General features: G+C 51.9%; 1 protein-coding gene across 1 annotated transcript in view; it reads right to left on the bottom strand.

Moving 5' to 3' along the window:
* Positions 1 to 14472, bottom strand: part of LOC146870302 (telethonin-like) — a 39470-nt gene extending 24998 nt beyond the window's left edge. The window contains exon 1 of the mRNA XM_085636790.1: positions 13993 to 14472. Within this exon, the coding sequence (XP_085492916.1) occupies positions 13993 to 14141 (149 nt within the window). The 5' untranslated portion in view covers positions 14142 to 14472. The remainder of the gene's footprint in view (positions 1 to 13992) is intronic.
* Positions 14473 to 15161: the final 689 nt, after the last annotated feature.

Here is a 15161-nt window from a genome sequence, read left to right as displayed (position 1 = left end):
GAGGTGCTGCACATTATCCTGGTGTAGCTTGTGATGCACAGTGTGAGCCTGGATCATTGATTGTGTCGTTGCCCTCATTCCACCTGTGTACTTTCAATGGCACGTACTGCTTTTGCCCTTCCCCAGAGGATCATGTCCCTATGACAAAGGTGCAATGCGTTGGATGCATACTATGCCTTGTTGTAAACAGCAAATTTGTTCTAATATGTGTCTCTGTGACATGTGCCAGGTGTATTGATGTAGTGTCACTTGTTCATCCTCACAGGTAGGCGCCTCTGCCAAGAAGCAGATCTGGATGAACGCCGTCAGTGCCGTGAGGAGGACGGAGGGTCGCAAGCGGCGCCTGGCCCAGGTGAGGAAACGCTGGCAGGATATCCGGTGCTGGACGCGGAGGATCGCACGGTCCTGCTGGGGGACTCACCTGAGACCCATAAGAACCGCGGGCGCCGCCGTCTGACCCACAAGCGTGTGCTGGCGGTGGTATTTCCAGACTTGGACAGGCGCTTACAGGAGAAGCAGCAGCAGGAAGGGGGTAGGTACATGTGTGTTTGTTGTGTGTCACCAGCATTTGTAAGTGCACAGTTGCATGGATACACTGCCAGGGTTTAAAGGTGCTGTGCAGATCCTGTTACCCACGGTATAGCGGTGCTCTCCTGCCTCCCTTCCCCTCCTTGCAATGTGTTCCCTGGTCTGTGTGTAGTCACTCCTTCACAAGGTTATGTAGGCTGGCACTTTCTCCACGTGAACTATGCCTGTAGCATCATGTGTGGGGGTGGTGTGTAACAGGTTTTGGGACCTTGCCTGTGCCCTGTCCAGTTCAGTACTTGTGGGTTCCATGTCAGTTGGCACTGATGCTGAGTCCAGACATGGGAGTTAGTCTCTCAAGTGTCATGCCTTACAGCACGCATGTCCTATGTTGTGGCCTGTGACATGATGTGCATGAGTGTGCGATACGCATAGTGCAGGGATGGTGGCGTGTGTTGCAGTCATTCCCATTCAGGACCATGGAGTTGTGTGGCCACTACTGTCCCCTGGGGCATATTTTCCTAGGTGTCATGTGTGTCATCACAAAATGTGGACACTCTCAGTGTCTACAGCATAGGTTGTGCTCTGTGCCATTGTCCCCTGGCAACATGTATATTGACGTAATATGTAGTACAAGTGTCCACTGTACAGCCTGACCTGATTTTCCTTGTTCATACTCACGGTGGCCAGTGCCTGTGTGTCTTGTTACAATCATCTGATGATGACCATTTGTACATGATTATTTGGACAGGCGCACCTTGGGTATTTGGTGTCCAATCTTGCATTTATGCAGCCCATGTGTATTTCACCCAGACTAAGAGATGTAAGTGCTTCCTGTGTCTCAATAAATTGTCTCATGTAGGGGGTGGTTGGTGCGGGCAAAGCCTACATGTCAAAACCTGATATCTCCTTGCTAGGTCTGGCCAGTGTGTGATGTTTGTCTGGACATACACTCAAGGTGCAGTGAGCCAGTCATGGTGGGCATGTTTTCAGTATTACCTATGCAGCATGTGCCTCAAGTTCATGGATATGGTCCCTGCTCATCCCTATTTTCGGCAACACTGTGTGGTGCAGATGCAGTGCTGGATTGTCCCCAGGGCCTGGCTCCTCTGTCAAACTCCATTTCATGTCATTTGCTATTGTGTCATGCTCTCCATGGTTTTTCAGTGGCATGGTGGGTCAACCAACTGTGTGTTGCATGCCCTACATCAGTACCTTGTTTTGTAGATGTTACTGATCTTTCTTTTCAGGCTATGCACTGTAACCTATGTAGATTGGACTCATGTGACATATGTATACAGGTGTATGATTAATTGCTGTCTCTTCACCTTGCCCACAGCATCGTCGGGGACATGGAGGGAGACATGAGCACAGACGGAGCGGAGGGACCGAGCACCAGTGCCAGCGTTGACATCGTGGCTGGCACATTGAGTGGAACTGAGGCGGAGGAGAGTGAGGCCGAGGACCTGTCCACTGGCACGACAGAATATGAAGCTGACGGGTCCGAGGATGATCTCTCCGAGTGGGCGGAGGCTGCACCAGCAGCTGACAGCGGCACAACATCTCTCCCCGCCCCCTCCATTGCCATCAGCCGCCTCCCACTTGCTCGTGTCCCTTCCCAGCGTGCCCGGTCACTACATGTCTCTTTCCTGCCAGGCACCGCACCCCCTGCCCCTGTCTCCACTGCTGCCGCCAATGCCGAGTCTGTGGACATCCAGCGGCAGTTGCAGGTTGGTCAGGCTGCGATGCTTAATGTCCTCCATGGCCACAGCCAAGTGCTGAACAACATGGAGGCATACTTGGAGGGCATTTTCTCATCGCAGGCTGACCAATGCAACTTGCTGAGGTCCATTGACTCGACACTGACTGCAGCAGTGGGTCTCCTGCAGCGCTACGTCCAACCCCCTACCCCTGACCCATCCACACTTCCCACTCCCATGCCTGTCCCACGTACACCCAGACGTCAGCATGCACCCACCACAACAGACACAGGCACCACACCAGCAGGGAAGGTCATACGCACACCTCCTGGCACGCACACACAGGGTGAAGTAGGCACACCCACTGGGTCGGGGGGCAAACGTAAGCCACGCAGCCAGAGTGGGAGTCCGCATTCCACCCAATCCACTCCCTCCAAATCCCCTCCCCTCAGCTCTCCTGGCCACATATCCGGCAAAGACTCCTTCATGGCCGCTCTGTCCCTGAGCCCCACTGTGACACCACCCCGCAAGCGGTCAAGGGAGTCCCCGGTCAGGGTGGTTGAGTCCCCCCCCTGTCCACACCCTCCCCCAGTGGCGCTGCGACCCATCCCTCCGCCCCCCCCCCCCCTTCTTGGGGCCTGTGGTTCCTTCGGGTGCAGGGGAGTCGCTGGAGGACATCCTGGCCTCCGCCTTTGGCCCTGCCCCACCCCCTGTGGTGGAGTCCTCCATCCCTGCACCCACGACGCCTACCCTTCGCCCTCATGTCCCTGCAGTGCCTGGTCCTTCCCTCCCACATGATGCCCTCCCCGCTCTGGAAGACGAAGGAGTCTGACTGTGCGGGCAAGCTAGGGGACACGCGTCCCACTGTGTCCCCCACCTGGATTTGAACTTTGGATTGCCCTATGGGCATTGTACATTTTGAACTTTTAAGGGACAAACTGATTTTTGTATGCTGAATAAAGCAATTTATTTTTCCTTAGTACACTACTGTCTGTCTGGTACTGCTGTTGGTCGACCTGCCCCATTATTTTGGGTGGTGATAATGTGTTGGGTGTGTGGGAATTGTAGTCTTGTGCTGGTCATAGGGTGGATCCTGGTATCTGTGTGCCATCACAAGCTGTTGGCTACATAACTTTGTTCATGTAAGCAGTTACTGCATGGTGACATCGTCCCAAGGTGTGTTCCTTCCTCTGTCTAACCTGACATCTTCCCTGCAGGGTCTTTCCAATATGTGGTGCTGAGCTGTGTCTACATTGGCTAGGTGTGTGACGGACTCGTTAGACTTTGGCCATGCATGCTGAGCGATGTCTCCACCTGCATCATTCGTGGCGTCCTTGGTGGTCACTGTACTTGTGTATGTAGACTGTTGTCATGACTTCATGTGTACATGCTTTCTTTTTGGCGCTATGCATGTGTATACTCCCAGCCTCGCACACATGTGGTACATGTACTGCAGGATCTTTGTGCACCTGACTGACATTTGTGGGCATTGGATCTGTGGGTACTCCACCCTTTTCTTTGCAGGGGCACTGCTGTGAGTGTTAGGCACCCAGCCCTCCTGTGTCTGGGCACTGCTGGGAGGACTCTGCACAAACCCCTCCTGTGTCTGGGCACTGCTGGGAGGACTCTGCACAAACCCCTCCTGTGTCTGGGCACTGCTGGGAGGACTCTGCACAAACCCCTCCTGTGTCTGGGCACTGCTGGGAGGACTCTGCACACACCCCTCTTATGACTGGGCACTGCTGGGAGTGATAGTCACCCACCCCTCCTGTGTCTGGGCACTGCTGGGAGGACTCTGCACAAACCCCTCCTGTGTCTGGGCACTGCTGGGAGGACTCTGCACACACCCCTCTTATGACTGGGCACTGCTGGGAGTGTTAGGCACCCACCCCTCCTGTGTCTGGGCACTGCTGGGAGGACTCTGCACAAACCCCTCCTGTGTCTGGGCACTGCTGGGAGGACTCTGCACACACCCCTCTTATGACTGGGCACTGCTGGGAGGACTCTGCACAAACCCCTCCTGTGTCTGGGCACTGCTGGGAGGACTCTGCACACACCCCTCCTGTGACTGGGCACTGCTGGGAGTGTTAGGCGCCCACCCCTCCTGTGTCTGGGCACTGCTGGGAGTGTTAGGCACCCACCCCTACTGTGTCTGGGCACTGCTGGGAGGACTCTGCACACACCCCTCCTGTGACTGGGCACTGCTGGGAGTGTTAGGCACCCACCCTTCCTGTGTCTGGGCACTGCTGGGAGGACTCTGCACACACCCCTCCTGTGTCTGGGCACTGCTGGGAGTGTTAGGCACCCACCCCTCCTGTGTCTGGGCACTGCTGGGAGGACTCTGCACACACCCCTCTTATGACTGGGCACTGCTGGGAGTGATAGGCACCCACCCCTCCTGTGTCTGGGCACTGCTGGGAGTGTTAGGCACAAACCCCTCCTGTGTCTGGGCACTGCTGGGAGGACTCTGCACACACCCCTCTTATGACTGGGCACTGCTGGGAGTGATAGGAACCCACCCCTCCTGTGTCTGGGCACTGCTGGGAGGAGTCTGCACAAACCCCTCCTGTGTCTGGGCACTGCTGGGAGGACTCTGCACACACCCCTCCTGTGACTGGGCACTGCTGGGAGTGTTAGGCACCCACCCCTCCTGTGTCTGGGCACTGCTGGGAGGACTCTGCACCCACCCCTCCTGTGACTGGGCACTGCTGGGAGGACTCTGCACCCAACCCTCCTATATCAGGATATGTACGCTTAGAACATACACAGGTGTGGGTTCGCTCCATGCATACGAGGTGGGGGTACGGTCCGTACGTACACTGTTGGCATGGGGGGTACGCTCCATGCATACGCGGGTGAGGGTTCGGGTCGTACTTACACTGTTGGGGTGGGGGGTACGCTCCATACGTACGCGGGTGGGGGTACGGGTCGTACTTACACTGTTGGGGTGGGGGGTACGCTCCATACGTACGCGGGTGGGGGTACGGGTCGTACTTACACTGTTGGGGTGGGGGGTACGCTCCATAGGTACGCGGGTGGGGGTACGGGTCGTACTTGCACTGTTGGGGTGGGGGTACGCTCCATACGTACGCGGGTGTGGGTACGGGTCGTACTTACACTGTTGGGGTGGGGGGTACGCTCCATACGTACACGGGTGGGGGTACGGGTCGTACTTACACTGTTGGGGTGGGGGGTACGCTCCATACGTACACGGGTGAGGGTACGGGTCGTACTTACACTGTTGGGGTGGGGGGTACGCTCCATACGTACGCGGGTAAGGGTACGGGTCGTACTTACACTGTTGGGGTGGGGGGTACGCTCCATGCATACGGGGGTGGGGGTACGGTCCATACATATCCGTACCCACGCTATGGAATGCTTGTGCGGGCCGTACCCAGGCCTTTGCCACGTGGGTACAGCCGTCCCGCCATTGTTGGGGTGACGTAGGTGTGGGCGTGGTACGACTCGTACCCACGCTCTTAAGGCGTGGGTACGGGACGTACCTGGATTGTTGTGTTGCCGGTTCGCGTCGTCAAGCACTTCCGTTGTGGCGGACGCTGGCTTTGCTGGACACGCCCCCACCCCCTCGTAGTGACCAGGGCCTGGGGGTCAGGTATGTCCAGGGCATGTGTGCTGTGTGACTTTGGTGGGGGTTTTGTGGCCTGCCCCTGCTCCTGCCCCCCCCTTTCCCCCTCCCTTTGTTGTTCTGACCTTCTGCGGCGTCTGCGTCGTAACCTGTAGAGGAGGTCGACTGCTATGAGGGCCGGGATGACACGTAGGTTCGGGTCCATGTCTGTCCGTCGCGTGCAGGTACTCCTTGTTCGCGTCGTCCTGATTTCTCGGCAGTTTTTGGCTGTCGTAAAATATTGTCCGTGCGGGATGACGTCAGTGCGAATCGTACTTCCTGGTTCGTGTATGGCAGGCTGCGTGCGTCCCGACGTCACGTCGGTGCTTTCCCGGATCACATTTGTATGTTTATTTTCGTCGGTCGGGGTTTTGTACGATTCGTACGGAAATAGCATTTCCGTGCGAATCGTACTTCCATGTTTGTATATTGTTACGACCGGGTACGCGTCGGACCGAGAATATGCTCCGTCCGACGGCTCGTACCCGGTTTTTACAGGATCGTGATCGGCACCACTGTGTCCTGGCACAACTCAATAGAAGGAAGGTTGCTATAGCTTACCTGCAAGAAACTCACCTTAATGCTGATGAGGCAGCAAAGTTTACAGAAAAAATGGAGGGGGCAACTGTTTGCCACGACATACTCAGCTTTTGCCAGGGGGGTGGCGGTGTGGGTGCGAAATAATATCCCTTTCAGGCTTCTAGAGCAAAAAATAGACCTTAACGGCAGGTATGTGTTACTTCATGGCTTGTTGGATGGGGCTCATGTGGTTATGGGTTGTATATATGCTCCGAACACTGATCAGGATAAGTATCTAGCTGCACTGGGTGTAAGCCCTGACAGACTGGGCCGAATATCCCTCGGTGTTGGGGGGCGACTTTAATGCTGTATTGGACATTGACCTGGACAGGTCTCACCCCCCATTACACGCTACAGAAAGCAAAAAGCAAGCTGAGGCACTCAAAGGGTGGACAGAGGGGTGGGAAATTCACGACGCAAGGCGGGCAAAACATCCAGGGCATAGAGAATATTCCTTTTACTCACCACCACACAGACTGCACACTCGGATAGATAGGTTCCTGTGTTCCGGAGCCCTGTTGGGATCAGTTACTACGGTACTCCATGTCGGATCATAACCCGGTGGAATTAACGCTACAATGGGGCAAGATTCCAACTCCGATACCGAACTGGAAACTACAGCCCACGATGCTGGAAGATCCGGTCTTCCGCCATGCCCTCTCGGAGGCGATTGCCCATTATTTCTCGGATAACGCGGGGTCTGCTAGTACTCGCCAGATGGAATGGGATGCCTTTAAAATGGTTATCAGGGGAGTGGCAATTAGCACTAAGACAGGAGTTTGGCTTGCTCTGATAGAACGGCTCATTGAACTCGAGGGTAAACTGGCTGCGCTGGAAGGGGAAGCTTTGGGGACAAATTAACAATTGACACAGCTACGGGAGGCTAACATACAATACGCGGAACTCCTCGAGGAGCTGCATGTTGTCGATCACCGGCTATACACACAGAGACAACACACACAGGCAGACAGGTCAGGGCCGCTGCTAGCATGGTTGGTTCGGAACGCACCCTTGCCCGCACCTATATTGGAAATTCGAAACAGTGGGGATGTTGTGGTTAACACGCAATTAGACATCAATACTGCGTTTAGGGACTACTATGAGCACCTATATGGTCCACTAACTGGACATACTGACACTGATTTTGAACCCTTCTTTGACGGATTATGCTTACCAAAGCTCACACAACAGCAGCGTGACGAATTAGCACAACCGATAACAGGGGTGGAAATCCGACAGGCGATTAAAGCTTTACCACGTAATAAAACCCCCGGGAATGATGGCCTGCCGGTTGAATTTTACGTGGTATATGCCGACTTGCTGATTCCTCATTTACAATGCATATATCACGAGTCGTTAGAAAAAGGTGGGCTCCCTGCTACTACGCTGCAAGCGCTAGTGGTTTCCTTACTGAAGTCTGGGAGGGATGGATTGATTATAGACCTTTATCACTCCTTAACACGGACTATAAAATCCTGAGTAAATTGTTGGCCACCTGCCTCTGTCAGTTTATCCCCAAACTAATACACACTGATCAGTGTGGGTTTGTACCTGGTAGGAACACGGCACTTAACATCAGACACCTACACCAAATTATGATGAGCACACTCGGCACGGGAACTAAGGAAACGGGAACTAAGGAAGGTTGCATATCGCTTGATTTGCGGCAGGCATTAGACTCCTTACATTGAGACTATATGTTCTATGCCCTCGCACGATTTGGTATACCTGATGAATATATTACTATACACGAACCCCACTACGCGGGCGTGCAGGGGTCCGCATATCTCGCGGCAATACACGGTGGCCCGGGGTACCCGACAGGGATGCCCCTTGTCGCCGTTGTTGTTTATCCTGGCGCTGGAACCACTTCTGCACAGACTCCGTTCTTTCTCAAGCTGTAGGGGGATAACGCGAGGTCATGCATCTCACACGGTTTCAGCTTACGCAGATGATCTCATTCTTTATATCAAAGACATGGATGCGGATCCTCATCCAATGATCTCCATATTTGCGTCATTCCAAGAACTTTCTGGCCTGGCTATTAATGCTGCCAAGTCGTATGCCTATTTCTTTGATAGCTCTGTGAGAAGCGGTCAATTTACGTTCGGCCCCTGGACCTTTCACATAGCGCCTGATACTTTCAAATATCTCGGAATACAGATTTACCGTGATGCCACGGATCTCCTAGATGGCAACTTAATGCGTGTAATTACTGCTCGCAAATCTCAGATCCATTTCTGGATCTCGCTGCCCCTATCGGTGGCGGTCCGAGTAACCATCACTAAAATGGTGCTGTTGCCGCGGCTACTTTATTACTTCACCAATCTACCTATACTTGTACCATCGAGGATTTTTAAAGTATTGAACTCTTTATTGATGGAGTTAGTCTGGGGCACGGGGCGCAGACATATCAGCCTGGCAAAACTACAATTAACCACAAAACAAGGGGGGATGGGGGTACCGGACTTGCACGTATATTGCTATGCTAGCCAACTGCAGTGGCTGGCATTTTGGCTTGCAGGACGTAATTTACAAGAATTGGATAGGTCACTGTGGGACAGGTCAAGGGGGTCATCCACAGGCTCTTACTGCCTCAGGCCTTCATACCAACATCGACACCCCACTTACTACGGATAGCCATTACTTACTGGAGGAGCGCAGTGAGGTATACTGGACAGACACCACCGTATGCTCCCACCATTCTGCTGCTAGGTGTCCCCACACGAACGGGACTGGTCACTAACCGTGCTTTACAGGCATGGACTGATGCGGGCATTACCACAATGGGCGAGTTCTTTTCTGAGGGTGTATTAATGACACATGCAACGTTTATACGCGAACATGGTGCCCCCGATACACTGTTCCTACTACATGCACATATATCCAGATATATACGCACTACATGGTCACCAGAGGATACTGAACCAACCACGAACACACTACTTACCATGCAATACCTTATGGGACATGGGGCACGCCTGACAAAATGGTTGACTAACGGGATTCGGACTGAAACGGCGATCTCATTATGACCATTGCGCGACAGATGGGAAGAGGACATAGGCCACGAATGTACAGACAAGGAATGGTACACTATACTGGGCTACCCCAAAAAGGTGTCTCGTAACCATAAATTTAAATGCATTCAATTGATGTTACTCCACAGAGCCTATTTAACCCCGCGCAGATTGTGTGCTATGTTTCCGGGGGCAAGTGATACCTGCCCACGCTGCTACGCACCCAACGCGGGGCTGATACACATGGTATGGAACTGCCCTAGACTGGGACACTACTGGGCGACGGTATGTAAAATAATGACAGATATAGCCCCGGTGCATCATAACGACACACTGGAATAAAAAACAAAAACTATATGGTTGTTGGCGATTTCAACATCCATTATGAGAAAACGGATGTCCCAGGATCTTCCCAATTGGAATATGACATGGGAATTCTCCAACTAAGACAGTGGATAGTGGGTCCCACGCACTTAGCTGGCCACACCCTAGACCTACTATTTACCAATATCGAATCCACCGATATAAGAGAAATCCTCCCCCTATCCTGGTAAGATCACTCCATGATATCCTTCTCATTTAAACTTCCTAATAAACCTCCGAAGCCTAAAACAGCCCCTCTCATCTCTAATAGAGCTTGGAGGCTAATCAATGAATCAAACTTTGAGAACCATTTCTGTGAAGTGGACGCTACACCACCGGACGATTCCCCTGTCTGTAACGACGTCGCCCTATTAGATGCCGGAATACGACAAACATTAGACAAACTAGCCCCCATGCGGGAATCCAGGAAAAAAAACATAACAGAGAAATGGTACACCCCCACCTAAAAATTTTTTTAAAGGATTGCCAAAAACATGAACACTTATGGAGACAGAAGAAAGACAGTGAAGCAAGACTAAATTATACCAACAAACGGAAGCAATATATTTCGGCCATTAAAGATGCAAAGAAGGTCTATTTTACCCAACGGATTCAGGAGAACAGTAACTCAGCTAAAGAACTGTTCAGAATAGTAAAGGAGCTTAGTAAACCTTCAAGCATCTCACAAACCCTCACCCCCTCAAGTGAGGCTTGTGAGCTTATTAGCACCTTCTTTTCTGATAAAATCAAAAAAATATATTCCACCTTCACCCCCCTAAATACCTTCAGCACCCCAGACAATCCTTGCAAGACTGTTATTTCATCAGAAAGATGCAAAGACCAATCAGACCCATGCAATGCACCTCGCCTAACCAGTTTTGAACCACTCTCTGAAGAAGAGGTCTTAGCGGTATTGAACACAGTCAAATCCGGTTCCCCCTCGGACCCCTGTCCCCACTTCGTGTTCTCTAGAATCGCACCCACGCTCTGCCCCCTCGTCACCCAACTCTTCAATAAATCACTAGTCACTGCCATCTTCCCTGAGGCATGGAAACACGCCTTCGTGACCCCCCTTCTGAAGAACGCGGGATCTGATATTCTCAATCCAGAGAACTATAGACCTATCTCCCAGCTCCCCTACCTCTCCAAAGCCTTGGAGAAGTTGTTCAATGTACAATTGACTTGGTATCTAGAAGACAACTCTCTTCTGGATCCCTCCCAGACTGGTTTTAGAGCTAACAACAGCACCGAGGCAACGTTGCTGGCAGTGTCGGACAGTGTCAGATCCTCCACCGATCAAGGTGGAGCAGTGGCACTGATACTGCTTGACCTGTCAGCGGCGTTTGACACGGTATCCCATGACTGCCTGCTGAACATACTCCTTAGTAAAGGAGTTCAATCTACAGCACTGAACTGGATTCAATCTTTCCTAAGCAACAGTACCCAGGCAGTGCATATGGGCCAGTTCTACTCAAAACCCAACCCCATCGGCTGTGGGGTCCCTCAGGGGGCCTCACTGAGCCCCACTCTTTTCAATGTCTATATTTAATCCCTGGCTGACATTGGAAGGAAGTGGGGCATTGGCATCTGCTCTTACGCAGATGATACACAGCTGATGGTGACCATGAACGAAGGGTCCGAGATAACTAAAAACAAGCTACATGACTGCCTCTCCGAGATGGCCCAATGGATGCACAACCATTGTCTAAAACTGAACGCTGGCAAATCGGAGATCCTCCTGTTCGGTGGAGCCAATCGTGTGTGGGACGCCACATGGTGGCCACCTTCACTGGGATTGGCCCCCATCCCCAAACAACACGCCAGAAATTTGGGAATCATTATGGATGATGCCCTGTCCATGAAGGATCATGTTCGCTCCCTCTGGGGCAAGGGTTTTGCTATATTAAAACTCCTCGCAAGGATATTTCCTTGGATAACCTTGGACTGTAGACGCTCAGTCACACAGGCCCTATTGGTCAGCCACCTAGACTATGGCAACGCATTATTTGAAGGGATGAATGAACAACTATTCTCCCGCCTACAGGTCCTGCAAAATCAGGCAGCCAAACTGGTCTGCAATAAAGGCAAACGAGACTCGGCATCGGAATGCCTAATGAAACTCCATTGGCTTCCGATGCGTCAGAGGTCTGCCTACAAACTGCCTAGCCATGCCCATAGAGCTTTACATAAAACTGGCCCTACAATTCTTTAAGGGAAAATTGAGTTCTATGTTCCCAACAGGAATCTACGGTCGAGTCAATCAGCCCTGGCCAAACTCAAACGAATCTATAAAGTCAGAACAGGCGGTCGCGCCTTTTCCTACCTGGCAGCCAAAAGGTGGAATGAACTACCTACCGACCTAAGACACACTATAAACTACCTTCAGTTCCGAAAAAAACTGAAAACACATATCTTTCCCAAAATGTAACCTTCCAGCATATGCCTTCAGTAGTCCCTCTTGGTTCACAGCGCCGTGATATCCCTTGGGATGAGTGTCGCGCTCTATAAATACCGCAAATAAATAAATAAATAAATACTGTATATTGGGACTAGGGACCCGTGGAAAGATGGGTAATCCCATTTATCGGTTTGCTAATCTTGCGCTCCTTCTAGCTAAAAGAGCCATAATCACATAATGGAAAGCCGCTAGGGCTCCATCCCTACAGGATTGGCATACGGAATTAGTGAGATGGGGTAAGGTGGAAGGGCCTGACCAAAAAAGAGGAGTATAGAGGTCTACGGAAAACACCGATATCGATGAGCTGGAATGCAATGATGGAGGAATGCGCAGCGATAGATATATTATCCTACTAAGGGGTCATGATGCCATCTGCGGGGGTCTTGCATGGGGACACACAGGCTCCTTACAGCATCAGGGGGATCTATTACATAATATAGCAGGAATGCACAATACACCTAGGACAGACTGTGGACCTGAGATACACGCAAATTTTAGATCTGGACATGTGAAAGTGCTACTATAGGCACTTGTTGCCGAGCTCGCGGGGAGAGGGAGGGTTGGGTACGTTTTGTTAGGATGGTATAGATGTAATAGGTCATGATAGATTTGATTAACCATGATATGTTATGCTGGACTTCTGATGTAGGCGAGAATGCTGTGTACTATCCGTAATGTCCTGCTGTTAGAGACTCATTCAACGATTTAAGACTTTTATGCAATCACATATAGGGACTCTCATAGACCCTATGCAATGTGAATGTGTACTCTTCTAATTTGGTTGTAAACATATGTAACTATACCATGTATCAGTATGTTCATGTCTCGCTCGACGATGTCTGGATAATTGCTGTGGAAAATCAAGAAAAACTAATAAAATAAAAAAACTGTAATTTTCATCAGAGTTCCTACAATGCCCACAATACACCTCCTGTAGGTCACACTACTCAACAACGTATTAAGTATGAGTCGAACTAACAGCAACTGTATGGAAGCGGGAAAGAATACATTGATTTCGTTTTTTTTCCTACAGCACAAATGCACTAGATTGCAACACCGATATTCCAAATATACCATGAACTGACTGGATTTGAAAAGAGGAGAGTTTTAGAAAGGGAATGAGGAAAATAGACAGATGAGGCTGCAATGTCTAAGAAGCAAAGAGGAAGGCAAGAAGAAAGGGGAAAAAGGGAAAGAGGATGAAAGAGGAGAAGTAATGAAAAAGGATCGATGAAAGGGGCATGAAAGGAAGGGAAGAAGGTAGGAAATTAGGCAAGGAAAGAAGGTAGGGCGCACAGAGCCTCCTCTGAACACCCACTCACTCTCATGTATCCACTCGGTAGATCCGCTTTCACTCACCCTCACTTAATCAAACCATATACCAATCCTCCCTCACCTTCACTCAGCCTGCCTAACTCTCCTTGGATTTGCACTCACTTCCTCTACCATCCCCCGGATCCACACTCGCTCACCCCCCATAGCCACAGACACACTCGCACATCTGCTACTCTCCATATTCTTAGCACTTCTCCTAAATGTCCCTACAACCACACTCATCCTCACTCACTCCCCCTGGCTCCACATCCACTCCCTCACCCTCCTCCCAAGCCCTTCCTCACCCCACGTACCTTCACCTTGGACTAACGCAAAACCTCTAGGGCATTCCCAAGTCCCACCCACCTTCACTACCTCTCCCCACCCCTCAAACCCGCAGTCACTCACCCCTTCTCAGCTCTGCTGGACAGACTGAGGTCCCTCCAGTCCGCCGTGTAGGTCTCCCTCCGGGCTTTGTTCTCTTCCTGCACCTGGCAGCTCAGCTCTGCTGCAGTGAGCATCCCGCCACTCCGGAGGACCACGGTGCGCCCTGGCATCTCTGCGGCGTGTGTCTGTCTGTCCGTCTGTCTGCTCCTGGTACCTGGCCCGGGCCTGTCCGCGCCTGTGCTTGTTTTTCAACCTGCCTGCAGGTAGCCCTCCTTGCTTGATATGACCAGCCCTGGACTCCTCTCTCTGCCCCTGCCTGTCTCTTCCTGTCTCTCTGAGGCTCTGTACCCTGCACCTGGCACCGCGCGATTTATACCCCCTCCGCCTACTGCTATTTTTATGCCCTGTGTTGCAACACGCTATATCTGCAGAACACACTCATCTCTCTTCCTGTTCCCAAATATTCCATCCCTCCTCCTGGAGGGGGCACTGCCAGCCGTGCTGACTGCAGATAATTCACATCGAGGGTCCTCTGAGTACACGTGAATACCCCACCCCCTCTCACTCAAGTGACGGCTGGATGCGAGTGTGTGGGCGGTCACTGCGACATCATAGCTCATTTCACAGGCCTGTGGAGTTACTGGAAGAGCGTGTCAATTTAGCTGATCTGCCGTAAGTGAGATGGCCTTTCACCTCATTTATTGGGCAAGCGCGTCCTCATATGTCATTCCCTAAGCGTGTAGGGCTTCAGGGGCGGCCTTAGGCATGTGCAAGCTGTGCACCTGCACAGGGCCACCAAACCCCAGGGGCCACCACAAGGAATCGGATACAATACATATTCGTGGCGGCCCCTGGCAGGGATATGGCGCATGAACGACTGAGGCGTGCTAAATCTAATGTGATGCACGCTGAATGGTTGTTCTTATACTCTTTTCCTTTCTAACCCAGTCTCGTCTTTGTGTGGGGTCGGCCTTGTTTCAGGCTCTTCTGGTAGGTCTTGTGCTTGTTTAGAACTTTTTTTCCAGGAGAATCGAGCTTGTTTCAATAGTCCAGATCTGGCACCTCCGGAGGCTCCAATGCGCGCGCATGCGCAGTGCCCGCGAGTCCTGCAGCGAAGGGGTTACAGAAGCACCATGCATCACTGGCGGCAGGAGGGGTGGCAGCACCCGTGCCCGGCGTGCAGCGAGCAG

The sequence above is a fragment of the Triturus cristatus genome, chromosome 1_1 (assembly GCF_964204655.1).
Source record: "Triturus cristatus chromosome 1_1, aTriCri1.1, whole genome shotgun sequence".
NCBI classification, from domain to species: Eukaryota; Metazoa; Chordata; class Amphibia; order Caudata; family Salamandridae; genus Triturus; species Triturus cristatus.
The sequence above is the reverse complement of the archived record's forward strand: the minus strand, read 5'-3'. Positions and strand labels throughout refer to the sequence as shown.